The sequence below is a fragment of the Pimephales promelas genome, chromosome 25, assembly GCF_988280905.1.
Source record: "Pimephales promelas chromosome 25, fPimPro1.hap1.1, whole genome shotgun sequence".
Lineage (NCBI taxonomy): Eukaryota > Metazoa > Chordata > Actinopteri > Cypriniformes > Leuciscidae > Pimephales > Pimephales promelas.
This window is the reverse complement of record NC_142793.1, coordinates 25,260,512-25,288,289: the sequence shown is the minus strand read 5'-3', so window position 1 is coordinate 25,288,289 and position 27,778 is coordinate 25,260,512. Positions and strand designations below refer to the sequence as shown.

The 27,778-nt window shown below is 36.5% G+C and overlaps 2 protein-coding genes and 1 long non-coding RNA gene across 6 annotated transcripts in view; 1 reads left to right on the top strand and 2 right to left on the bottom strand.

The window, feature by feature from the left end:
- Positions 1-27,778, top strand: part of bbs4 (Bardet-Biedl syndrome 4) — a 47,319-nt gene that overhangs the window by 9,554 nt on the left and 9,987 nt on the right. The window contains exons 13-16 of one of the 2 annotated variants that reach the window (XR_016150616.1): positions 34-103; positions 186-330; positions 1,753-1,975; positions 2,236-2,706. Coding sequence is in view for 1 of the 2 variants with exons in the window: in XM_039648200.2 (XP_039504134.2) it covers positions 34-103; positions 186-330; positions 1,753-1,975; positions 2,236-2,360 (563 nt within the window). In the remaining variant the exon portion in view is untranslated. Of the gene's footprint in view, positions 1-33; positions 104-185; positions 331-1,752; positions 1,976-2,235; positions 3,136-27,778 lie in introns of those variants that run through there. The other variant, XM_039648200.2, reaches the window with a different exon arrangement.
- Positions 4,319-6,676, bottom strand: LOC120486002 (uncharacterized). 2 transcript variants are annotated; one of them, XR_016150617.1, is made up of 3 exons: positions 6,124-6,676; positions 5,976-6,059; positions 4,319-5,137 (listed from the first exon to the last, which is right to left on the bottom strand). It is a non-coding gene; the product is annotated as an uncharacterized LOC120486002 (long non-coding RNA). The 2 variants fall into 2 exon arrangements; XR_005624085.2 differs by having other exon boundaries at positions 5,976-6,044; positions 6,124-6,668.
- Positions 8,964-16,314, bottom strand: adpgk (ADP dependent glucokinase). Of its 2 annotated transcripts, none has more exons than XM_039648113.2 (8): positions 15,982-16,314; positions 14,758-14,993; positions 13,744-13,969; positions 12,855-12,917; positions 12,589-12,709; positions 11,850-12,046; positions 10,974-11,072; positions 8,964-10,774 (listed from the first exon to the last, which is right to left on the bottom strand). In XM_039648113.2, the coding sequence occupies exons 2-8, from the start codon at positions 14,988-14,990 to the stop codon at positions 10,214-10,216; spliced, it is 1,500 nt and encodes a 499-aa protein (XP_039504047.2). In that variant the 5' UTR covers positions 14,991-14,993; positions 15,982-16,314; the 3' UTR covers positions 8,964-10,213. The 2 variants fall into 2 exon arrangements, with proteins under 2 accessions (XP_039504047.2, XP_039504048.2); XM_039648114.2 differs by having other exon boundaries at positions 8,964-10,771.

Genomic DNA, 27,778 nt, shown 5'->3' with positions numbered 1-27,778 from the left:
GTTGATGATTATTTGTTCTCTGACCTTCATCAGTTGCCCTGACCAATCTGGATGACCCGGATAACGCCCGCAGGTCTTACGAACAGGCGGTTCAGCTCGATGAGTATGTTCTCAAACCCTGATCTGTGCTGGGAAATCATGAGCCAATGCAGAGCTAGAGTTTAATGAGTGAGTTTTCCTGGCAGGTCAAACCCGCTGGTGAACCTGAACTTTGCGGTGTTCCAGTATAATCAGGGCGATAAGAAGGCCGCCCTGCAGCAGTTCCAGGAGATGGAGAGGAAGGTCAACGCTCAGATCGAGACTGACAGCAACACAGAGTTTGACCCTGAGGTACCACTGCTCTAATTCTGGACGAGAGCTGCTCACGCAGACTAGACTGACACTGAATGTGACGAAGCGGTTCTGGTCATGGATATGTGCTTTACTAGCAATAAAAAGCTCAAAACAAATCTTTTAAAGCCACAATCCTCACAAAATGCCTCAAATCTGTGAATCAGCTGTAGAAGAAAAAATAGAGATTTAAAGGGATAGTTCACTTTGAAATTAATTTTTGATATGTTTTATCTTACCTCAAGGGCATCCAAGATGTAGGTGTCTTTGTTTCCGCAGTATTTTCAATTTTGACATTTTTCAGTCAAACCGTTGTTGTCTATCAGTCATACACTGGAGGCTAAGGGGGTCCACCAAAGAGCAGCACAGAGAAGTCCAAATTAAACATGATTTAATGACTCGTAAATGTAAGTACACATTGATGGCCTAAGACACGAAACGAGCGGTTTGTTTGAGAAAACAAACAGTATTTATATCGTTTTTTTTACATAATATCGGAAAGAAAACGAACGTGAGAAAACGGTTTGTGAGAAAACGAACAGTATTTATATCGATTTTTTACCTAATATCGTTTTTTTTTACCTAATATCGAGCGGTTTTTGTGAGAAAACGAACAGTATTTATATTGTTTTTTTTACCTTATATCGTTTTTTTTTTACCTAAATCATGTTTAATTTGGACTTCTCTGTTCTGCTCTTTGGTGGACCCCCTTAGCCTCCAGTGTATGACTGATAGACAACAACGGTTTGACTGAAAAATGGCAAAATTGAAAATACTGTGGAAACAAAGACACCTACATCTTGGATGCCCTTGAGGGAAGATAAAACATATCAAAAATTAAATTTCAAAGTGAACTATCCCTTTAATATCACTATTATAGTTTTTTTCCTTTAAAATTCAACCTTTCTTTCTCCCAAATTGTCCTTACCATAATGTGTCCCATCATAAATATATATTTTTGTATAATTCTTATTACTCTAATACAGTTATTTATAAATGGTAGTTTCTAAAAACTTTTTATTTGGTTTTATTCAGCTTTTTTACATCTTCATCAATGCATGAAAACGTATTCTCTATATCAGTGTTGGTGTCTTGAGTTTCCTCCGCGAACAAACACGTCTCAATATTCCTCATTATAATAATTAATATGTGTATTAATGGTTGAGTTAGCTGGTAGTGTGTTAAACTGGTGGCTATGGTCATTTCCTAAACACACTCGAAGCGCTTGACCCAGCTGACCAATAATAATCTGAGAATTATAAACTGAGAATAATCAACATTTAAGCAGGGTAAAGACTTGGTAAAGGGCAAGTCTCTTTTAATGTAAAATAATAAAAACGTATTTTCCTATTTTCTCAATCTGTTCCTCATTATATCAGTCTGGTAATTAGTGAAAATGATGATTGTGTCTTTCTCACACAGATGGTTGAAATGGCTCAGAAAATAGGCAGTGCTCTACAGGCGGGTGAGAACCTGTACTGGAGCAAACCAGGCAAAGACGGCAAGACCAGCCACCGGTCCTCCTCCTCCACCTCCTCCTCCAGCAAAACCAGCAGCTCCCAGCAGCCCCTGGGCACCAACCAGGCCCTGGGTCAGGCCATGTCTTCAGCCGCAGGCTACAGCAAAAGCATGCAGATCTCCACAGGTGCACAGACACTGTTGTTGTGCGGATGAACACATTAAAAGTTTTCTGTTAGAACTGTGTCGTGTAAGCGGCCCTTAATAACTACTAATCTTTGCAACAGAAGTGACTAACTTTAGCTGGACTGTAACTTGATTCTAGAGCTGCTGTAAAGCCTAAACTCTCTCTGTTACTGTAATCTCCTGTCATCACTGTAAAGCTGCTTTGAAACAGTGTTGTAGAAATGAAGGAGACTCATCCTAATGCTCCGTTTGTCTCTCCAGTGCCCGAGGCGGATGTGTGCATTGCCCCGTCTCCCCCTACAGCCACTCCTGGAGACCCCGAGGATGAGGATGAACCCGACAAACTCACAGAGAAGAAGAGTAAACCCAAAGCAGAGGCTGAATAGAGCTCAAACTACATCTTTCTCCTGAAGAACGTGTTGAATGTATAGTATAATAGTGCAGGTTACAATCACAGATGTATTACATGAAATAAAGGTCTGTTCACCTTTAGACATATAATTATATGAGAAAGTTTTGTATAAAAAGCAGGATCCATTTTTTATATTAGTGAACTACATTAGTTAACATGATGAAAAATGAAGAATTGTAAATCTTAATGCTAATTTCAGTGTTTAATAATACATTACTAGGATTAAATGTTGTATCTGATAATAGTATTTAAAGGGATAGTTCACTTTGAAATTAATTTTTGATATGTTTTAGCTTACCTCAAGGGCATCCAAGATGTAGGTGTCCAAGATGTTGTTTCCACCGTATTTTCAATGGACTACTTGCACTGAGCTTCGCGACTCACTTCCGTTTGGAAACAATACATATCACTTACTTCCGGTTATGTTTACTTTCAATGTACTTCGGTCAATCGTCAATGAGTTGAACAAACACCACCATGAGTGTCTGTAATAAAGTTTTATATTTTGGACATGTTTATTGACAGAAGAAGGGATATTCTGATGTTTACTGTGTGTGTAGAAACTCATCAGAAAATGAAGTTTAAATCCAAACCAAGCCAATCCGAGAAAGCTGCGGCAGTAAAAAAACGCCGTTATTTCACCACAGGGTGTCAGCGTTCGTCTACGTTGGTGAGAACAGATGAATAACAACATCAGTACGAAACATGAACATTTATTTGGATTAAATATTGTAATTTTTCAAAGTCAACCGTTTTACTGTTTACATGTTCATGACCAAAATGCTTAATTAATTTTCAGAGAAGTTGACTCATTCTCCTCTATGCTGCCGGTGTTCTGACATTCTATGGAATTAATTTTGAGCCAATAAAAATGAACGTAACTTTTCAAGAAACGAATGAAAATATAAATTGAAACTGAATAAAATATCTTTGAAACTGAAAAAGAATGAACCGCAAGCAATTTTTTTGACTTTGTTTTTAATAGACTACATGTTTTGCTAACTATTCCTCATATTTCGTTTACTGATCTACACTTACAAATACGCTTCCAGAGTTTTCATTTACTCTTCTGAAGTTTTCGTTTACACTCCCTGAGTTTGCGTTCGCTGTTCTGACACAAATCTCTCGTGGGGGCGGGGCTAGTAGAAGTGTATTCTCATTGGCTACTGAGCTTTTGATTGACAGCTTCTTGACCTGGAAGTGAAGACGTCAGAGTTGTGTTTACACGTGTGGATGTGAGCGTCTGTAAGCGCAGCTTTCTATTTAATTTTAGTAATATTAAGTTATGTTTGTTTTTTAATTTTATCTGTATTTACCTTCTGCTGCGATTACTTTGTCAACAGAAGCTTTTAGGTTCACAAGAGATCAGTCTATTCAGGTGTAATTGTACATCAAAGTACGCCCACTGTATGTAACTACTTAAAATATTTTGTCCAATGTTTTAGGAGAATATTTGTTTATTCTTGATGATTCGTTTGCATGTTAGGCTCTGAATAGGTTGTGCTATTACAATATAAAGAGAATAGCCTACTAGTATACGTGTGTTATATATTCAGCAGTCAAGAAAGTTTCACTTCAACCAGGTAATCAAGGTTGGCAACCATGGCCATCAAATTTCTCATTGTTACCATATGCATTTACACCATCAAATGATCATGTATGATCACTTAAATAAGAGGAATTTAAACTATATGAAAATTACAATCGTGGGTTGCTGTCAGATGATACAGACCTCAAAGGGCATTTCATTACATATTTCACACAAAGAATATTTTTGTTGGTATTTTTTTAATCATGCTGATAATTTTATTTATTTCATTTTGTTAATATTATTTTCTAACCTTTAAAATGGTAAATATATTTGAACAATCATCAACAGGTTCAATTATGACTTATAAAATCAGTTAAATGAATTTAAATAAAAAAATCTAATAAATTTATTCATTCTTTATTGTCACTACAGCATATACACAAGTACCAAAGTGAAAGTCTTGGATGCAGTTATGACAGGAAAGACCAGAATCCACAAAACATTAACTGCATACTATACATGTAATGCACAGTATTCTCATAATATAGATAATAAAATGTATAATCTCACAAAGATTTTTAATGAAATAATACATCTCTGTGAGTCCACATAACACAAGTGGATTTTACCCATGTATGGCAGTTGGTCGGAAATGATTTTTAATAGTTAAAACAGTTTACATTATTAGTATTTTTTTTTTATTCTATTGTTTCACTTCAGAATTGATTCATCCACTGAGGTCACATGGACATCACGGTCACTGTGTGTGGTTTTTAAAGCATCTTTAGGGCTTGCAGAGATGGATTACTTTCCTTAAAATCTTAATTCGTATTTATCTGTAGAAAGAAAGTAAAATGCATCTGGGACAGCATGAGGGTGAGTAAAATAAGTGAGAATTTTATTTTTGGATGAACTATTCCATTCATATGCTGTTGGTATGCTAATCAATGATCAGCAGAGACTAATAAGAATAAACTGCAACCTCTTGTGTACTGTGTTTGTTTTAATCTAGAGCTCCAAAGAAATTAAAATATTTGTTATTTTATAATATTAAAATAAAATACAACAGGTGTCTGAAGATAAGGATCCCAGTCATTCAAAGGTGATATGTCTGAACAAAGTAACATTATTGTCTGATGGAGACAGCTGATCTCTGGTATTATCACTCCATCCTCTGTGTCAGCATCAGAATTTTGTTTGTGGAAAAGTTGCTCAAATCCCTGGAAAATGAGAAAGGAAATATATTATAATCTAACAATACAAACTGCTTTGAACTCCCACATGCAGTAACCATTTGCAGACTTAAAATAATTATTTCAAACAAATTATATAAATGTTTTAAGGGATTTTACAGTACCAAATGTTTACTCACACACCATTTATCATCTGTAATACTATTGTATAACCAGTAGATGGCTCTATAGCCCAATAAACATTTATCCATGGCTGTGTAGCGTCTACTCCCTAGTTGCTGGATTTTTTCAGTCATAATTACTTGCATGTATTAGGTTTTGAATTTGGATATATATATATATATATATATATATATATATATATATATATATATAAATTATTAAAGACTATTAAAAATTCAACATTTTTCTCCAAAATGTTTTTTTTTTAACATAATTATTACTAAAATATGGATACAGAAAAAGCATTTTGTTGCCTTTTGCAGAATAAATATTGCGCCCAGGGTTATACTTGGGAACAAATGAGTGTTTACATATTATGAATGGAGACGTGGAAAATGGTCAAGTACTCTCTCTCTTCTTTTAAAAACTCTGCATCACAAATTAATCAGCAATTGGCTTTACATTGCCAAAGTTGAACCGGGCAGTGATTGACAGGGCTCTGGTCCAATGGCATCGGTCATTGTCTGATACAGTACATTTTGTACTGTAGGCTACAGATACTGTACAGTACTCTAGCACAATGTTGTTTGGGGTGGCAGAGGGGAAATATGATCTAATTGAAGCAAATATGATCTAATCGAAGACTGTAACCGTATGTAACGTTAGATAAACAAGACATGTAATGATTGGGCTAACAACTTACCAATTAAATCAAGACAACACTGCTGTATAATGTTATGGGCTCTCACTGAGCTCTAATATGCCTCTCCACCTGAAAAAGCAAGAACTGTATTATAATTAGTATTAGTTTAGTATTAATTAATAAAAAAAATAAAAACAATCAGACTTACCACGAGTAGCCTATGCTATCCAGTATTCTGATATCGACGATGACAAATTATATCATTTGTCTGTACTATTCCTTCTATAAGAAATCATATCAACAATATAGTGTAGCAGTAAATAAATAAAGAAATAAACTTAATATCACCTAAATGAAATAGAAAGCTACGCTTACAGACGCTCACATCCAAACGTGTAAACACAACACTCACTGACGTCTTCACTTCCAGGTCAAGAAGCTGTCAATCAAAAACTCAGTAGCCAATGAGAATAGACTTCTACTAGCCCCGCCCCCACGAGAGATTTGTGTCAGAACAGCGAACGCAAACTCAGGGAGTGTAAACGAAAACTTCAGAAGCGTAAATGAAAACTCTGGAAGCGCATTTGTAAGTGTAGATCAGTAAACGAAATATGAGGAATAGTTAGCAAAACATGTAGTGTATTAAAAACAAAGTCAAAAAAAATGCTTGCGGTTCATTCTTTTTCAGTTTCAAAGATATTTTATTCAGTTTCAATTTATATTTTCATTCGTTTCTTGAAAAGTTACGTATATTTTTATTGGCTCAAAATTAATTCGATAACATTCCATCCTACCCGTCAGATTGTCCTACCAAGGCTTACTGCGCATGCGCACATCAATAATACGTCATTTTTTGTCACGCTGAACAACACGCCCATAATATTTTACTACTTGCGCGAGATCTTATTCATCTGAGGTAAGTTTTTCACTATTTTTGTCAATTATTACTATACAAAGCTATATAGCAGTAATGAGAACTGTTTACTCTCACATTCATACAAAGCAAATTCATATTAGCATTTTTTTCATAAAAACATTAACGTAAAATCATTCTACTCGTTTATTTCATACTGGTAGGACAATCTGATGAGGCATTTTGCACTGTAAAATCATACTACTCGTTTATTTCATACTGGTAGCACAATCTGATGAGGTATTTTGCAACGTAAAATCATCCTATCGTTAATTTCATAGGACAATCTGAAGAGGTAACGTTACTTTGCACTGTAAAATCACCGTAACATGGCCTAATAAGAAAATTCGGCAAAGTTACACAGAAATATTTTATGTAACTTAGTCACAGACGCGAAGCAGAAACGCTCAGTAGGATTTTACGACGAGGTAGGATGAACCGATAGATATGGCTATAATTTTGCGCTACGGTAGGAAAATCTGACAAGGTAGGACAAATCGACAGAACACCGGCGTTCTGATCTACGATCGCACCTCGCGATCATTCATTTATTCATTCATTCAACTATTTTAAAAAGACAGGAATAAACCACCAATGCACACTTTTTATTAGTCAAATACATTTAAAAAAAATGTAAACTCAAGTATAGAATATAAGTAGGCAAAGACAAAAACACTGTTGTTAATGAGAAGATAAGACTGCAGGTTAGTGGATATATTGTGATCTGGCAGTCAGCGCTAGCAGCTGGGTGCATTATGGGTAATTTTTTATTTAAAGTTGATTTATGTGTTATTGCAGTAAGATCTTTAAGTTTTTGTGATAGTAAAGTTATGTGTGCTAATGTTCAAGTTAGTTCAGATGTTCTTGGTTCATTTACAGCTAAATGTAAAATGTGTCTCTCACCGTCATGGAGATGTGTAAGGCAATAGGGCCTTGGCTGGGTAGTTTTTATATGTGTTTTTTGATCGTGTTTGAAAAGTCAACTAATTCTTCACCTGTGGGAGCACTCTGGGTCGTGCGGTGTATGGGACATGAGTGTTCTGACCTTATGTTAGGAAGTGTTATTTGCATAGTTTAGGTCCGGTTATACCTATTTAAATCCTATTTGAAAACTACCAGTTATTGGTTTATGTCACAAAATATGTTTAGTGAAAGGTAAAACTTCCGAAATCTCTGTGTAAACAATGCGTGACGTAGACGGGCGAGAGATCACTTCCGGCGTAACGTCTGGAGATGTTCGGTTTAGTTGGACAGGCATCTGATTCAGGTCGACGGCGGTTAACAAGAGGTAAAAACTACATAAATACTGTTGGTTTTCTCACACAAACCGCTCGTTTCGTGTCTTAGGCTCATCAGTGTGTACTTACATTCACGAGTCATTAAATCATGTTTAATTTGGACTTCTCTGTGCTGCTCTTTGAGGAGATCCCCATAGACCTCCATTACGACTGACAGACAACAACGGTTTGACCAAAAAATGTCAAAATTGAAAATGCTGTGGAAACAAAGACACCTACATCTTGGATGCCCTTGAGGTAAGCTAAAACATATCAAAAATTAATTTCAAAGTCAACTATCCCTTTAAATCGCTGTTTTTATTAACTAATTTTAACCAAGATTCTGTAACAAATGTAATGGTCAATGGTAGTTAATTGAATAGTTTTAGCATGTTATTACAGCAAACACTGAACCAGATTATTTAAATGCTGAGCAAGCAATCTCATTGGCTGCAGGATCATCAAGGCCAATCAGCTTGTGCTATGATGTAATTGCTTGCAGACTGCGTGTTAAGGACTGATATATAATCCATTATCTACATTATCAACTAATAGGACCATATTGTAAAGTGTTCCAAAAAAGCATTTTATTATCATTTTGTTCATTGTAACAATAAAAAAACGGACATTTTGCAACTGGATCAGAAGTGTTTTATTTATATAAAAATATTCCATACTCAACAGAGCTAATATTTCTAGTCTTAACATTTATGATTGACATTTTGCCAAGTAACTCTTAAAAGACTTTGTTGCATAATCACATGTGCAAACTAGAACCCTAAAATGTTTTATATACCTAAAAGTTGTATGAATATGAACTTTGAGAGTTCCTCACACCAAGACTCAACATTTGCTGTGTTTGGAAAAAAAAAAAAAAAGTAAAACCCCAAAACATCTCAATTTATGATATTGCCAGTGACAAATCATACAAACATGGATGTCAAATCTAAATACATTGATGGACACAGTCACGATTCGTGTTGGTTTGAGAAACTAACAGCGTCAACAACATGGAGTGTAACAGAAATACAGTACGCACACGAGCCGAGGCTTTTCTTCAGCTGCTGATCTGAACGTCTTGCCAAGGCCTTATTCAAGAAACAACACAAATAGACTTGTGTGTAAACCGTTCATAAACCTCAGAATTGCTTTACAACACTGCTGAATATTTCTAAAGCTTTTGTTAAAACGCCTCAGACAGGTTTGTCAAACTTTAAGGCTGATTTAAGACCGACGATCATTCACATACTGAGATTAATTAGAAAAAAAATTAAAAAGTCACATGTGTGTGGATGGTACAACATGGCTGACATGATCAGCTTTAAAACTAATGACATCATTTGTATGTACATATTCATTATGTGTGATAGGAAGCATCATAATTCACAACAGTCATTAACGCCACCTTAATTCACCAGAAATCAATGGCTAAAAACTGATAACCAGACTGAATGAACAATATTTACCACTTCTCTTATTATATACAAACGATGCTGGTACCAACGTACAAAAAAAAAACCCTAGTTATATTCCCACCCTTAAGAACAATGAGATTCAATTAAGACAAGAATAATGAAATATTTAATGACATTATGTGCATTAATAATGGCTAGAATAAGCTGGTGATTGAACCTGGGAACATTGCTCCTACTTAATTTCATTAGGATAAGACAACTTTCCAACTGTGAATCGGCAGCATTCAAGTCATGATATTAATTAACGGTCCTTAAAATAACAAATAAAAGTGTTTAAGACTCTAAAATCATAATTTGGTTCCTGTTAAACAGAGTATGAGCTAGTTAAACGTTAAAGAAGCAAGTTCTTTCATCATTTACTCACCCTCATGTTGCTCAAAACCCATGTGACTTCCACTAACGCAAATAAAAATAATTTCGCTCTGGGTGAGGGTGAGTGAATGATGCCAACTTTATTTTTGAGTAAAAAAAAAAAAAAAATGGCGTTGTTATTACGTTCAGTGCTGTCTTTAACAATACGATTTCAGACAAAGGTAGCAACAACGAATCTCTGGAAAGAGGAGAGTGCACTCAGACTGCATTTCAACACACAAACATCCTCTTTTGCGAGTCTTTTGAGAAGAGGATGTTTCTTCAAAAAGATGGGTGTGTGAACTCTGAAAACAGAAGTCCCTCGGCCGAGATGGCGTCCCCCAGTCCCACAGTCCTCAGCGGCTGCTTGCACACTAGCACCGGCGTGAGATGGAAAGACACGTTCCCTCTGCGCCACACGGTGACCGGTCTCGTCGGGTCCAGCGTTAGGCTCTCTCTCGGTTCTGAGAAGGAGCTGTAGAAGCTCAAAGGCGCCTTGAGGATGACTTTATCGATATCCACGGTTTGCAGACCGCAGGCTTGACTGCTCGCCACACGAGCGCCCGAAGCCACCGCCGCCTCCTGGTTCCCCCAGTGACCCTCCACCGTAGCCAGAACGTGGTACGCCAGCGTGTGGAAGTGGATCCGGGTCAGGTCGGCCTCAGATTCTGGGTCCGCCCGGCCGTGTTGCTCGAAGATCCAGAGCAAGATGTCGCTGACGCGGCCCACGTCGGGTATGCCGTCCCACGAAGCGAGGTCGGCGTGAGGTCCTCCTCCAGACTGAGTCAAAAACAGCAGCTCCTGCTCGTTCAGGCCGATGGAGTTCACGATAGGAATGACCTGCTAACAGAAGAGCGCAAAGAAACCTGAATGTTGAAGATGAAAACCCCCCATGACTTGGGAAACTGACATTTTTACAACGTAAAACTAGAAGGCGTTTCTTTTAAATTCATTGTACGACACCTCTAACAAATCCCAGAACTTCATCCTTTTATACGGCGTGTCTACTGAGCGTTAGCATGCATTAAACCTACACAATTACCTCCTGCAGGATCCGGTTCATGTAGTCTCTGTCCGTCATGCTGGCCAGCTCAAGGTGGATGGGCACCTCGTTCCTCACGTCTGAGATCGCAACCACCGCCTGCAGGAAATCACAACACAATCACCATTAAAAAAAGATCATCTAATAAGCAGAATTGACCTCAAAAGTGCCATTAAAAAGTGCCACAAAAAGCATTAGGATATTAAGTAAAGATCATGTTGCGTGAATTTCTTACCGTAAATATATAAAGAAATATTATAAATGGAGAAATACGAAAGACGGCATAATGTACTGGATATTTTTGTAAATGATTGGTCTCCCTTTAAAGGGTATTTTGGACACGAATAAGATGTAATAATATGGACTGAAACTAAGAAATGTGAATTGTTTTTTGGATTCCCGTTCGACATTTATGTGTGATACCTGTGTATACATGAAGAAATTGATAATGTCGATGTAGTAGACTTGCAATTATTATTTATTTGTTATTATTTTTTCTCTTTTTTTGTTGTTGTGGTTGGTAAGAGAGAAAAGATGTGAAAATAAACAGTTAAAAAATAAATAAATGGAGAAATTTAGATTTTTTTGCACGCTCAGTTTTTATTTTATTTTGTCCTATCCTAACAAACCACACATCAATGGAAAGCGTATTTATTCAGCTTTCAGATGATGTATAAACCTCAATTTCAAAAATTAGGTTTTGTGGTCCACGGCACGGTCACTCACAAATATCTCTGCTTGAACATCAAAATGGCGTCGGTATATACGTACTATATTTTAGTAATAAATCAAAAGTTTCGCTCATCCAATTTGTTTTTAGAGTTGGACCGATTTGTGTTAAAAATATGCGGTGACCAATGATTCTCTTTTTCAGACCTCTTTCAGTCGTTCCTCCCAGAGATCTCGGCCCATTCCTTCCATCATATGCAGTCCGGACAGAACCACCAGATCCGGCTGGAACTCGTCCAAACTGGCCACGAACGTCTCCAGCGTGCTCATCTCCCCATTGGACACATCGTGGGACAGGATGAAGCGGTTCGCCTGAGGAGCTTTCGAGGAACCCCACTGTTCACCTGTAGGGGGCAGCAGAGAGGACACACTTTCTTCAATTCCCCCTGTGGTGAAAATCAAGCTTTTAAACTTGTTTACATGTCTATATGGAGAAATCACGTGTAAATTCACAAGTCAACACCATTGCTGAGTATTTTCTACATACTTAAAACATTTTGGCGGTGTTGGCTGCACACGCAAGGTCTCTCGCTCGCTCTCCTTTCTGCCGTCGCGCGCGATTAGGAGCTGTCTCGCATGCACGCTCGCTCTAGATTACAGGATTTTTTAACTATTTTGCTGTAAAACTAGTCGATCAAGAGTGGCTCAACTGATGGATCTATAGATAAACTCATCTTTCAGGCATTTGACCGACCGGGTTGACGCTTCAGCGTTAGAAATCGGGGGTGTGGCGTGAGATCTGGCAGCTGAGAGTTCCTGTCATGTGATTGGCTGATTAGACATTTGTGTTAACGAGCAGTTGGAGAGGTGTACTTAATAAAGTGTTTGTTTCTCTTTACTGTGAAAAACGAATTACAGAATAAATGTGATTTCGAGCGCGTCTCACCCGACTTGTACTCCAGGATCAGGTGGAACTCATCGGCCTCCTGCAGAGACTCTGGCGGGACCACGATCTGCTCATCCAGCATGTCATGAAGCTTCGGCCCCACCGGACCACACAAGAGGACCTGAGAGAACACAGCACACTTTCAGGTGCTCATCAGGTATGAATGGACAATTCAGGACAATTTGACCTTTTATCCAGTGATGCGCTTAAAGATTTTAGCATTAGCAGAACAGTTTGGAGCTAGCTCAGTAGCACAAGACACTCACCTCGAGTTGTGGGTTAGACGCTAGTTTCTGGCCAATCAAAGCAGCGTTACCGCCCACATAAAGCTGCAAGAAACAAGAAAAAAAAAGCCATTTTGAATAAACCTGGTCTCGTTAAAACATACAAGATCAATCACAAGACTATTTTATATCAAGTATCAGATTTAAAGGGATACTCCACTTTTTTTTTGGAAATAGGCTCATTTTATCACTCCCCCAGAGTTGAACAGTTGAGTTTTACCGTTTTCGAATCCATTCAGCCGATTTTCTGATATTTAGAAGAATATCAGTAACCAGACAGTTTCCATAGTAGGAAAAAAATATACTATGGAAGTCAATGAGACTGAATACTGATATTCTTCTAAATATAAGAAAAATCGTCTGAATACATTCGAAAATGGTAAAACTCAACTGTTTAACTCTGGGGGAGTGGTAAAATGAGCCTATTTCCCCCCAAAAAAGTGGAGTATCCCTTTAAAAGTGCTTATTCAATTGCCAGATATTTTATATTGTTGTAAGAAAAATATTGTTGGCTTAATTTTTGTGAAAATGTGCTATAATTAATATAGGATTTGTCATGAGCTCTGCACCTATTAATTACTGTTGATTATGCTAAATTACATTTGACACAGAAACTCAATTCCCTCTCGTGCCTTCACATTAAACCATCGGATCTCAAGGGCCGGATTCATTTACAGCGGATGCCAAAATTAAAGCGGATATTGTAGGACATTTGCAAAAAACTGATTTTAATCACACTAGAGCAGTCGAACCTGTCGGACAGTTTTTAGCGTGCTCAGAGACCGGCTAATCTCGGTCCTCGGCTCGTGCCCTGAGGAAAACCATGTTCTAAAGGGCCGCTCCTTATGTCATTAAACACTTCAATGCGCACCTGAGCGCCGGGATATTCGGCAGCCGCCCGTGCGATCCTTCGAAAAACCTCCTTATCTGAGAAGAAACGCTCTGCAGCGGCGCCCTTCCCCATGTAGTGGATGAAGGCCTCTTTCAGGTCCTCTTTGCTGTGTAGCACCTCGTGGTCTCTGCCGGGACCCGGTTCGAGAGCCAAGGCCTGTAACAGCCCCACTCCGGACACCACCACATCCACACAGGCGTTCACCCTGATGAACAGAGCAAACAAAGGGCTGAAGCACAGATGTACGTGTTCAGACATGTGAGGCCCAACTGCTGTGAACAAAACATTCATTGAATTAATTCATTAGTGGAAACATTTTACAATAAGGTTTCTGACGTGAGCAAAACCTTTGTTAGTGTATTTGTAAATCTTTGCTGATGTTCATGTTAGTTCAATGTTTTGATTTTAATCATGTATTGGTAAATGTTGAAATTAGCATTTCACAATATCACAAAGATTAATAAATGCTGTGGAAGTGTATTAGTTCATGTTAACTAATGGAACCTTATTGTAAAGCGTTACCGAATTAATCAAAAAGTATAGAAAAATAATGAATCAACGATTGAGTGAATGAACAAATGAGTCACAACCTATTACTAGAAAGACGGTTTATTTGTTTGCTTAACTGAGATAATTAACAAAAAGGAAAAAAGCAACTTCATAACTATCCTATAGATCACAAGTTGTTATTGATTTGGTACCTTAAGCTATTTAAAAAAAAATCAGTTATTGAAACCTGAAAAAATAAGATTAAGTACTAAACAAAATCACTACAGCTTAAACTAAAATGAAAACATATGTATTAAGAATATTAATAAATACTCTAACAGTGTGAAAATAATATGTACTAACACGTTTACACAGTGAAAGAAACAAATGACAGAACAAAATAAAAGGAAAAGTCAACTAAAGAACCAATGGAAAAACATCCAAATAGAATTGACGATGAACAAAGAAAGACACGAATAAACGAGTGTATTGCGAGTCGCTCACCCCACAGCCACTCTCCCCCAGCGTTTGGCCGGAGTCGTGATCAGGGTCTGCCAGGCGCGAGCGATGGCCTCCTCCAGCGCAGGGGGGCGGGGCTCTGAGCTGTCACTCAGCTCCATCTGAGGCAGCGATTGGCTGATGCAGTTCAGCACACGGGCCGGTAGCTCCGGGTCAGTGTGGTACAGATAACCCATCCCCAACGCCAACAGGGCCACCAGCACAGCCTTCCTCCACATGACCTGTGAAACACACACTTCCTCTTCAGGATACCATCGTAGAACACATATCATGGTAATACTATGATTTTTCAGACATGCACCATGGCAAAGTCATGGTTTAATTAGACACATACATGCTTACTAATTATTTGGGGACGTGGCAATACCATGTTTACAGACATGTACCATGATAACACAATGCTTTATTTAGATACCATGATTCTTAGATATGTACCATGGTAATATCATGTTTTTGGACAGGTACTATGGTAATGCAATGGTTTATTTAGAGACATACTATGACATTTTTTGGACATTTTTGGTGTATATACCATGTTGTTTGGACATGTATTGGACTTTGGACATGTACAACCATGGTAATACCATGATATTTGGGGATGTAGCAAGGTCAAACTTTGATTTTTGATATAGTAACAGTGTAGTTGCATGTTTTGGACACGCTGTGGTACTATCATGTTTCACAGGACAATAAATGTTCATGTACCATGGTAGTAACATGTTATTTCGGACACTAGACAGGAAGTAGATTTTAGATTTACTACTGCAACCAAAGCATATCTATTTATAACACTGCAGTAGCTGTGCACGCGCACATATCTCTCTCCCTTTATATATATATATATATATATATATATATATATATATATATATATGATCTCCGTTGGACAAGTTGATGAGATTAAAAGCTGATAATTGTCCAGTAGCTGGCTAGTGCTAACAGCCCATTTCTGCTCATGTATGGGGCTTTAAATTAACACGACAAATAAAATCACACACCCGACCGTGATCATCTGGAACAGAATGGTTAAAAATTGTGTTTTAGAAAAAAAATGACATTTCTCATAAGTAAGTAACATGTTAGAGTGAAACCAATGAGCTAACATGAGCTAGCCACATAGCAATTAAACCAGCAGTTTACACAGCAATAATGTGTATGATAATGAAGTTATAATGAAACTACTTTTCGAAACAGATGCAGATCACTAACCTGACGGATGATAGACGAGACGAAGCAGTGTGTATGTATATGTGTGTGTGTGTGTGTGTGGTGAAGTTGAGTTGTGTCACCCTTCTTGGTCGAAGGTCTGTTTGCTAGCGACTAGCCGCTCCACTCTCTCCTGAGGGCAACCGATAGCAAGTTTACACATCAAATCTCATTGGAAATAAAATTACACAGAGAGTTTATTAATATTACAAAAATACAAATCTTATTTTAATTTCGCTATAAAATGTAAGTCATTTTCAGCGTTTAACCCCCTAGTTGAAAAGTGTTGTTGTTGGCTGGTTTATGGGAAACCTGGTAAACGTTGTAGTTAAAGCGAACCCAAGTAACCAATCAGAAGCTCCGCCGAGCGTTGGTGACGTAGCCGGAACTCCGCTTCGAGTGGATGCACTGATGAAGGGAAAATATCTTTGCCCGGCGCCACGTCTTGGTCTGAGCTCAGCGAGTTTTTTTTTTTTTTTTTGTATATATAAATCACAACAACTAGATAATGAAGGGCAGATCAATGTATTTTTTAATCAAATAAATTTTAATCAGCGAATAAAACTTTTAAAATGTATGTATTTTTATATTTATAATAGTGATGTCTAAAGGATTATTCACATCTAACATGTGTGTTTGTGTGCGTTTGTGTGTGTGTGCATAGACATTTGAGCTCTAATTTTTCCAATAAAGTGTTATACTTACTTTATATTTTATTTTACACACTTTATATATTTTTTACTTTTTTTAAATATTACATATTTTATAATTTTCATAAAATCACTTCTACTATATTACTATAGTGTATAATTATATGAGTACTTAATTATTGTATATTATGTTATATTATATTAAATATTATTATATTATATTCCAATTCATTTTAGTTTTTCGACCGGAAATTAATTTTTAGAACAAGTCAATGTGAAGCCCCGGTTAAGATAACCAAGTGTGTGTAATATTGTATTTTCTATTTCTTTTTCATTTAATTCATTTAATCCATACACATTAATGTAGCCTATATCTTCTGATCTACAGCATTATCTTAAGTGAGACTAATCAAAGTTTGTGTAGAGCAATTAAACCTACTGTCAATAGAGGCAATTACAAGTATGACCAAATATATATTTTGTGAACCCCAGAGACACAAACTCATTTAACTGGTATGGATTTTGGATGTGTGGATGGCAATGCAGCAGTTTATAAAACAAACAAGAACACAGTCAGCAAATTCTAACACTATTACATCAGTTTATTTCAGAGGAGTTCACTACACTGCTGGATCTGCTCATCAGCAGTTCTTTACTTTATTTAGTCATATAGAAGTGTCATAATTTTAGAAGTACTTCTATACTCTTTGATTTTACTATGGTAATACACTGTTGTTTGTAGCGTAAATATGCACGAGTTCTCATGCTGATCAGCAGGTGGCGCTATTCCCCCTCCTGTGAATTAAAGATCAAAGCTGTTCATGTTTAATTGAGTTTTATTCCTCTGGATATGTCATGAATAAACTTTGACTGGATTTTTGGGTATGACTTATAATTAAACCATGGATGCAAAAATAGCGTATGATCAATAAAAAAATCGTATTGAGTGTTTGCTGGCAGGTTGGGTTTTGGGTTTGTTGAAAATAAATAAATAAATAAATAAATAAATAAGGATTGATTCATAACACACACTTTGTAAATCTACATATTACACCATGAACGTAAAAAAAAACTGTTTTAAAAAATGTCTACAGGTGTTCGCTAATGAGGTGGTAACCATAGTAACTCGCGTGCACGAGCGCTTTGGACGGGTCATCCACAAAACATGTAAGTTACTGTCAATATTTATCAGTTTATTGTAGATTTACAATTCATAAGTAAAATATATTACCTGTATTTCGTTAATAACGTTTGTGTTTTTTTAAGGAGTCAACATGAACTCAAACTACCATTTTTGTGTATTTGTGTACTTTCCATTTTGTGACTTGTGAACAAATTGAGCGCCAAAAAATTACCTACAAAATTCCTTTAAAGGGCATATTGCAGGTTAGAGGACCCAACGAGTCAATGCATAGAAAAACAATGTAGGAACTAGATTTTCTTTAAAATATACGTATAAACACGCCACAGAAGCTTCTGCAGTCGTTTTTGTGAGAAAATTTTACTTCCGCGTCTGAAAATGGGCGTGGCGGGCGTGACGCAATGAGGGGGAGAGCGGTCGATTCACACAACAGGAAAACAATGAATCGCAATGACATTTCGGACGCTGAGGAAATACTCGTATGACGGATCAAGCCATAAAGTTATGAGCCTGCTATGCTAAAGAGATCAGGGACAGGCCAGGATAATGTCAGACAGAATGGTCAGAGAAAAATTGAGCTGTGATGTGAGGAGAACCAGTGGAGAACAGGACAGGTGCCTTTTAGGTGAGAGACGTGCTTATAGTAGGCTATACACGTTCGCTAACGATATACACTGTGCTCACAATATTGTACAGATTATTATGATCCTATAACAGGCCAGCAGACATTAGTATGTTTAGGGTAGATTTATATACTATTAAATGTATAAAAACTTTACTTGAGTATATTTCTATAGGCTACTAAAAGCATAGGCTATACTCGGGTAAATTTTTAATACATATTTTTCACCTTGGTTATAACATAAACAGAACATTAAAGGTTTGAGTATTTAAACAACCAATTTTGTTTTTCAATTACAAGTTTTATTTAGGGCATGACATGACTAAGTTACCTATATAACACTATTTGATGCCATTGGTAGTATACGACGATCAATATGCTTCGGCATACCATGTTGAACTCCATCATATTGCCGGGATGCTAATCATTTGATCTGAAGTGAACGCTACACACGACCGTGTTTTCCGAGCCGAGAGGAGAAATCCCGTCTCTTCACCTGCTCAAACCGCACCAGGAACGAAAGATAGGCTATATAGCACAGTCACTTTTATTGTAATGGAAACTTGTGGACTCGATCTTGAAGTCCTGACAGGCTGGAGTTTTTGCAATCTCCACAAACACAATATTTACCATGACGATGATAAATTAAAATGCAAAAACTAACGAAAGCACACTGACTGACGAGCGCTCTCACTGAACACCAGCCTGCTCTCACTGAGCCGAGGCTGCGGCTCCCTGCTATGACGTCAAATGACGCGACGTTGAAAAAAAAGCCGTTTTTACTAGCAGTCCAAGAAACGCTCACTTTATCTTCTAAATTAGTGTCCTTATGTTGTTTTAAAACATTTTAAATCCTGCATTAACTTTTCATATGGTATTTTCATACAAGGTTATCTATAAATTTCGATTTTTTTTTTTACCTGCAATATGCTCTTTAATAACAAAGACTGACACCTCAGAAAACTGTATAAAGATGTTTTATTAAAAAAATTATGTCAATGGTTCCCTTTATGAAATGAATTTGAGAGGCACTTATTATCAACACAGAAAATGGCTTCCCGCTCTGTACATAACATTAGCCTACAAGCAAGACATTGAGAATAAATCATGTAGCTAAACAAGGCTTTTATCATCTTGTGAAGCAGGAATAGCCTTCTTGTAACATGTTGCACTTTAAAACTGATATTTAAGTTATTAGTCGATGGCCCAGGACCACATGTTAGTAAAAATCGGTGTTTGTTGATGGTGGTGAGTAACTTATATGAAACCATTTTAATCGCCAGTTGCATTTTTATGAGTTCTAACCATGCAAAATTGTGAGAACATTAACGTGAACAAACAAAAGTTTAAGCCTTGCCAATGTAAATATTTAAGCTCAAGAAGACAAGAAAGGGAACTCAATTTGTAAAAAGTTTTTTTGTGCGCAAAACAGACAACTTTCATATCTTCTAGCTTGAACAGAGATATTCTAACAAAATTATGGCCAAAAAGCCAGTCTTGGTATCATAGTCATAGTCAGTTATGTTTTAAAGGGTTCGTTCACCCCAAAAGGAAAATTATCCCATCATTTATTCACCCTGAAGCCATCTTAGGTGAATGTGACTTTCTTCTTTCAGCCAAACAAGTTGTATTAAAAAATAGCCTGGCTTTATAAGCTTTATAATGGGAGTGATTTGATCGGGGCTGAATAATTTGAAACCCTAAAAAGTGTATCCATCCATCCATCCATCATAAAAGTAATCCATAGGGGGTTAATAAAGGCATTTTGAAGTGAAGCCATGCGTTTGTGTAAGAAAAATATCCATATTTATTTATATTACTTTATTATAATCTCATCTAATTCTATACTTTTCTATTGTCATCTATTGACTACTTTCTATTTTTACTATAACACAATTTTACCCATGAAATTTTTGTAGAAACTGCAGACACAAGTTTGAGAGCTTAGAAGATTTTGCTGCATAAGTGTTTTTTTTCTCTTTCGCAGACGCCTCTTTGATCTTTGTGATATGCTTTCCTGAAATATTTCTCTCTAATAGTTTCGTTTCAACACGTTTTTCTCTTAGGGTGGGAGATGTCGTAGGATGCCTTTGATACGGGTCTGATGGGGGAACGAGTGAAGATTTTTCTCACAATTTAACGGCTGATTAAAGGTATTTCAAAGAGGCTGGACGAGGCCTGGTGAAAACGATTATGAGCAAATCTGCAGGAGGAAATGGACGGCTTAAAGCAACACGCCGACTTTTTGGTACTTTAGCTTATTCACCGTATGTCCCCCCAGAGTTAGATAAGTCCATACATACATTTTTCATATTCGTGCGTGCTGTAACTATATCTGACGCACCCACCGCTAGCCTAGCTTAGCACAAACACTGGAAGTAAATGGCTCCAGCTAGCATACTAATCCCAATAAGTGAGCAGTGCATCGCCTTCTGAGAATATATAGTTCCCAATATTCATATGGTTAAAAGATATCTGTGTATCATATGACCTTGTTATTTGTACACTCTGTGACTATACAAACCACAACATGTAAATAGAAAAATGTTTGCGTTATTTTGTCACTTATTGGGATTAGTATGCTAGCTGTATCCATTTACATCCAGTCTTTGTGCTAAGCTAGGCTAGCACGGGGTGTGTCAGACAGCACGCACTGAGATGAAAAAGGTATGTATGGACTTATCTAACTCTGGGGAATACGGTGAATAAGCTAAAGTCCAAAAAAGTCAGTGTGTTCCTCTAACCGATTTCATACAGGAGTCACGTTAGAACAGAATCGAAGATAAAAACTCACTTTTTCTCACACACACACATACGATGCCATCTCAGCATGGAGGTATTAATAATTCATCATCGGCCTCTAGTGTTTGCCCCTGATAACGAACACTGGACCTACTAAAAACGGCCATTAATCTGGCTATAATGATCACATATATGCTGTAATTTGCTGTTCGGTGGTGTCAAAGCAACAGGCAATACAAAATAAAGTGGCTCATTAAAGTGTTAGAAATTAAAGTTCTTTAATTTCTTGCTCAAAGTTTCTGTTTTTCCATACAAACCATATAGCAACAACTGTCAAGCTACAAAAAAGCACCATACAATCAATAAATAATACTATATATAAATATATATATGAAGAGTTCAGATGCAAAAGCCTCTAAGTGCCATTTGAAATTTTCTTCTAAAATTATCATTTTTATCAAGCTTGTATATTTAAGTTCAGTAATTTCACTTAAATGACAATTAATAGGTAATATTCATTGCCATTTAAGTGAAATTACTGAACTTAAATATACAAGCTTGATAAAAATGATCATTTTAGAAGAAAATTTCAAATGGCACTTAGAGGCTTTTGCATCTGAACTCTTCATATATTCATATATAATTTTGTATTTTATTTATCACTTGCAGCCATTTAAGTAAGAATATAATGTTGTCAGAATAAGTTTGTCATGTTGAAAAGCAGAGCTACGAAAAAGCATCATATAATAAATAAATGATTAATATATATATATATATATATGTGTGTGTGTGTGTATTATTAATCACTTTTGAATCCATTTAAATAAGAAGAATATAATTTTGGTGTCCCACAGAAAAAAAAAAACCTTATGAGAACATCATAAGGATGAATTTTAATTTTGAGGTAACTGGTTTAATCTTTGCTTGTAAGAGTGTGTGTTAATATACCGTAGCTCTGAATTATCTAAACTGTTCTTTTTGTCTAGTGAAAGAAAGTCTCTCTGGAATCATTAGTGACTGCGGCTCCGGCGGCCTCTGCCTGTCTCCTCGCTGATCTGTGTGTTAATTATACATCTCAGCGTGACGAGGACCTGGGCTGGGTGCAGCTGTAATGAAGGCAAGGATAGCAGCACCTTTATATGGATGGTGTGAGAGATATAGTGATGAGACTATGTGGCATGTGTTACACATTAACATCTAACGTGTGACAAATAGCAAGTCATGAAGGTGGGAAGAAAGTGTGAAACATGCCAGCAAATCACTGTTCGACGTCAACTCAGCACAGTAGAGTTCATTCTACATTTCATGCCTTATATAAAAGCCAGGTATATGTATGTACATATAAAGTAATTAAAAGTACAAAAATAGTACCATACTGGATTGCAAAAAGGTAAATTATAACGAAAAAATGGATACGAGATAAAAACCTGTATAGTAAATGATAAATCATATTCGATAGTAAATATAAAGAGAATCATCTCAATGGAAAAATATACATTTTTAGCGTTTTGTGTCTGTCCAAATATACAAAATCAACAGTTTTTCATGTCCAGAGAAAAACTCATCATACAGTGCTGCTCAAATGTTTGCACACCCCTGGCAGAATCTGTGAATAATTTTAACAAAATAAGAGGGATCATACAAAATGCATGTTATTTTTTATTTAGTACTGTCCTGAATAAGATATTTCACATAAAAAATAGCTGAATTTATAAAAATGACCCCGTACAAAAGTTATACACTTGATTCTTCATACTGGGTCTTTACTTGGATGATCCACGACTGTTTTTGTTTTGAGATGCTTGTTCTTGAGTCCCATGACCAATGATCTTCAGAAAAAATCCTCCTGGTCCCGCAAATTCTTTAGTTTTCCAGCATCTTTTGCATGTTTGAACCCTTTCCAGGAGTGACTGTATGATTTTAAGATCCATCTTTTCACACTGAGGACAATTTAGGGACATGCACAACTATTAAAAAAGGTTCAAATATTCACTGATGCTCCAGTCCAGAAGGAAACACAATGCGTTAAGGCCCGGGGGTGAAAACTTTTGAACAGGATGAAGATTTTTCTTAATAAAAAATTAATTTTAGTACTGCCCTTCGGAAGCAACATGTGTCCCGGAAGACAAATTAAGTACAATTTACCTTGATCTTAAAATTAATATACAGTATATATATATATATATATATATATATATATATATTACAGGCTATTATCATATTTTACCCCCAAAAATATGTCAAATATCCCCTTTGGTCTTTAAGGATAGCCTTGGATTATGTTTGAAATTGTGGCCTGTATAATAGCAGATTGGTTTGTTTAATGCAGTTGTGAGGCACAGATTGCTTCTGCTTGGCTCATATTCAAACAGAATGTACAATGATGCTTCTCTGATTGCAGGTTGTTCGGTTTAATAAGTTAAACCCTCTGAGTCCTGACCTGGTGAGAGACGGATTAAAATCACATTTGGTCGGCTGTAAACAGAAGGTCTTGATAAGGGTATGTCTCGTGTGGTGTGCTGTGAAAGGTTATTATCTTCGAGAGTACTACCGGATGTCCTAAATAGCCCACATCTGTTGAGTCTCAGATACATGTTCTTCTGTCATGTTTGACCTAAAAATATGAAGGTTTTTGTTTTTACATTTTTTTTTACTTCATCGTAACAAGGTTTTGACACTTGCTATGTGAACACAAAACAGTATTGTATATGATTCATAAAGGTTAAATGGTCCTGAAAAAAATAGTCACACTTGTATTGATAGTGGTCAAAAATGAGCACACGGAATGGGGGTGAATTTCATCTAGTGGAAGCGTTTGGTACTGCACCCAAACAAAATCTTATTTTTTTAAATATCAAGCTTGTTTAGATTTATGGCTTTGACTTTCTTGCATTTTAAGAGTAAAACGTGTTTTTAAACACATCTATTTCATCTAAAAATTGAAAATAGTATTTTTGTGCATTTTTCATAATCACTTTTTAAAACTTTTCTCTTCAGCAATAAGTGTTATAAAGAGATCTAACGTAAGCCTGTGCTCTAGTCTAAAGCATTCAAGATTTACAACAATTTCATTTTTTTTCAGGCCTATGCTAAAAATTGAATAAATAGACTAAAAATATGGTGTAAATATTATATAGTACCATAAAAACTCAATTTTTGACCGACATGTGAACTGTACCAGTTAAAGGGACAGTTGTTAAACATTTTGAGATGTCAAAAGAGATGCAATGTAAATGAGATTTCAGCGTTTCCATAGAAAGGAAGATTTTCTTTGAAAACCAGCTTCGTATGACTTGTATAATAGAACACACCACTTTTATGAAACTTTAATGGTGTTTTTTGTCCCTTTTGGAGCTTGACAGCTCTGGTCACTATGATCAAATGATTCTTTACAAATTCTCTTTTCTTTTCCACAGAAAAATGACAGCATACGAGTTTGTGACGGCATGAACTGGTGAGTCAGTGAGATTTTTCCAGAACCAACCAGTCATTTAAAAAACATCACATTTACACAGAAACATATGTTCTGCTCATAAACGAAGGCCACCTTCTTTGCCTTTGGTTCCTTAACCCTCAGGTGCTCTTCGGTCATTTCTGACGGAAAAAAATTCTGTTTTGAATTTCTAAAAATCACAGCTTCATCGGAATGTTATGAAACTTGGTGACTTTTATGGCATTATGTATGTGAATACAAAAAAAAAATGAGGTCATGATCCGAGCATGCTAAGTGGTCTTAAAAAAATAGTCTCACTTGTGTTCTTTGGTCAAAAATTACCCCCATTGGAAATGAATGGGAAATTGACAAAAACACAAAAATTCACACATTTTTATTTCTTTATTTCTTTTTTACATTTTTTTAAAATGAAAAAAATCGTTTTTGAGATTGTTTCAACTATATATTCAAATCCACAAAAAATGTGTTCATAAACAGCTGGGGAATTCACATGCTTTTCCATAGAGAGCTGTACATGCCATCTAGTGGTTACACCATGATTCTACGCTTTTTCTCTATACTGTAACCAGATGGTGCTAATTTTTTTTTCAATTTTTTTTTTCTGAAGGCCTAGAATCTATATTAAACTAAAATACTGCATTAATAATAATAATAAAAAATATATATATATATTTTTCCATGGCAAAAATAGACCATAAATATTAATAAATTCAATCAAATTGTCTCAAAATACTAAATTACAAAGAACAAAATATTATAGAACAAAAATAAATTGTATTGGTTTAACTAGGATGGAGGAAATTAAATTTTTAGGTGTCCGGTCACTTTTGCCCGGGAAGATAACAAGTGTGACTCCGAAACGAAGAGCACCTGAGGGTTAAATGTTCATCCTGTTTTTCCTCCTGATCTCAAGAAACCCTCATCAGTGACACGAGAGAATTAAATGTGAGCGTGATCGAACATATCTTTAATTTCTTTAACCTATGCAGCTGCCAGATGCTTGTAAAAGCTTTGGCAGTGAGATGAACACAAAATCTGTTCTCCATTTGCTTGTGATTCAGAAATGTGATTCACCTTCACAGATTCACACATCCTCATATATATTGGTTCCTTGCCATACAAGTGATTGCTGAAAGCATCTCAGAGAGAGAGAGAAATATCTCTTAAAGGTTACAGGTGCACAAGATTGCTTTTTTATCTTTTCAATTGACGGCTGTTTCTTTTTCCCGTTCATCTGGGACCAGGGCATCCCCCCAAGGTGCTCTGCTGAATCCAATACATTCACAAAATACATTTTCATATTCCATCCCACTGTGCTGATCATGACATCCATTTCCATGCAGAGTGCTTTCACCTCTTCAAACCTCCTGACGGCCTGGAGCCAAGATTTGGGGTTCGCTGGTGGCAAACACTCGACAGCTCCAGGATTAGCTGCAGTCTAAAAGATTTGGAAATGTAAGTAACGGACAAAGAAAGGAAACTGTTTTTTTTGGTTTTAGGAGTTTTCTGTATGTTGTAAGATGGGCATATGTTTGCATGTACAATATACTTAGGTGGTGGCATAGGAATATGAAGTTTATTTGTGTAAGCATTAGAGCCCGACCGATAAAGGATTTTGAAGGCCGATACCGATACAAATATTTTTGGGTTTTAAAATCCGATATATCGGCCGATATTTTATTTATTTATTTATTTTTTTAAACTGGACTTGATAGTCACAAATTTTGTTGCTTATTTAAATTAAGAGAACTGATGGGGATGTTCTTTTAATTGTTATTCAAGCAATGCATGTCTCGTGACCAACTCAACGAGTGTTGCCAACAGGGACGGTGGACAATTTACAACTCCAACACTCATGACATGGTTCAAGCGTGTTTCGTCCGTTTTAAATTTATTGTTGAAATATTCATTTATCGGCCATTATGACTGCTGATACCGATATTTTAGAAAATGCCTAATATCGGCCGATAATATCTGTCTGCCGATATATCGGTCTGGCTCTAGTAAGCATGTGTACATATGTAGTAGAGCCAGACTGATATTATCGGCCGATATTAGGTATTTTCTAAAATATCGGTATCAGCAGTTATAATGGCCGATTAATGAATATTTCAAAAATAAAATAAAAACGGACGAAACACGCTTCAACCATGTCATGAGTGTTGGAGTTGTATAGTTTGTCCACCAGAGGGCGCTCTACACCGTTCCTGTTGGCAACACTCGTGTATAACGCGCCACACATCCTGCAACCTGCTGATCCAGCCAGAGTCGGGCAGAGAGAACCAGTTATGCATTATCATATTATTTTAGTTAAAACTAATAATTAACTACAAATAACTAATGTTAGGGAAATCTGTTAATATTTTGTTGCGCGTTTCTGAAAAAAATAAAATAAAAATATCGGCCGATATATCGGATTTTAAAACCAACAAATATTTTTATCGGTATCGGCCTTCAAAATCCTTTATCGGTCGGGCTCTAATATGTAGTAAGGGTGTCACGATTTCGATTTTAAATCAAAATCGATCGAAATTAATTCACAATGTCAAACTTCGAATTAAAAAATGGAATCGTCGATAGTGCCACGCCCCCATATCACGGCTTGCCGAGCGGAAAAAACGCGCGTGTTGAAGTGCTGCGAGTCTATGGTCAACCTCCTCTAACTTAGCTAGAGCCACTCAAAAGATAGATGCAGGAGACCCATCGACAGAACCTGAACAGCAAAGGTGACGTCTAGTGTATATGTCTATGGAGAAGGTGGAGCTAATGAATCACTGAGACAACTAATGAGGGTAGCTATGGCAACAAACAGAGTGGCATAGGGCACTGAACAAGTAAACAAAGAAACAATGGCGAACAGAACACACTTCAAAACACTAAACCAAGACAAGGGAGCATACATAAATAAATAATGTAAACTAAAATTTGTAAACAACATAAATAATAAAATAAAACTATGCTACAATTTTCTGAATTTGACATTATTGACTGTTCCCTTCAGATCATCAGGAAATGATGGGTAGAGATGAAATAGAATAGAATTTAATGGAAATAGGTTCCAGGTTTTAAGAAAGAGTCCTTTGCAAGGGGATCATCATATCAATATCATATGGGATTATAAAAATAAAAAAGGTTGCGAGTAACAAATAACCTTAAAATCGCGTCAGATGCTTACAAAACATGTTATCTGA

Bases quoted from the DNA above. Each gene is read 5' to 3' on its own strand.
- adpgk (XM_039648113.2), bottom strand. From the start codon at position 14,990: ATGTGGAGGAAGGCTGTGCTGGTGGCCCTGTTGGCGTTGGGGATGGGT. The intron at 12,918-13,743 runs GTGCGCATTGAA...TGTTTCTTGCAG, and splicing joins CCGAATATCCCGGCGCTCAG to CTTTATGTGGGCGGTAACGC. The intron at 12,710-12,854 runs GTGAGTGTCTTG...GTGTTCTCTCAG, and splicing joins CGTCTAACCCACAACTCGAG to GTCCTCTTGTGTGGTCCGGT.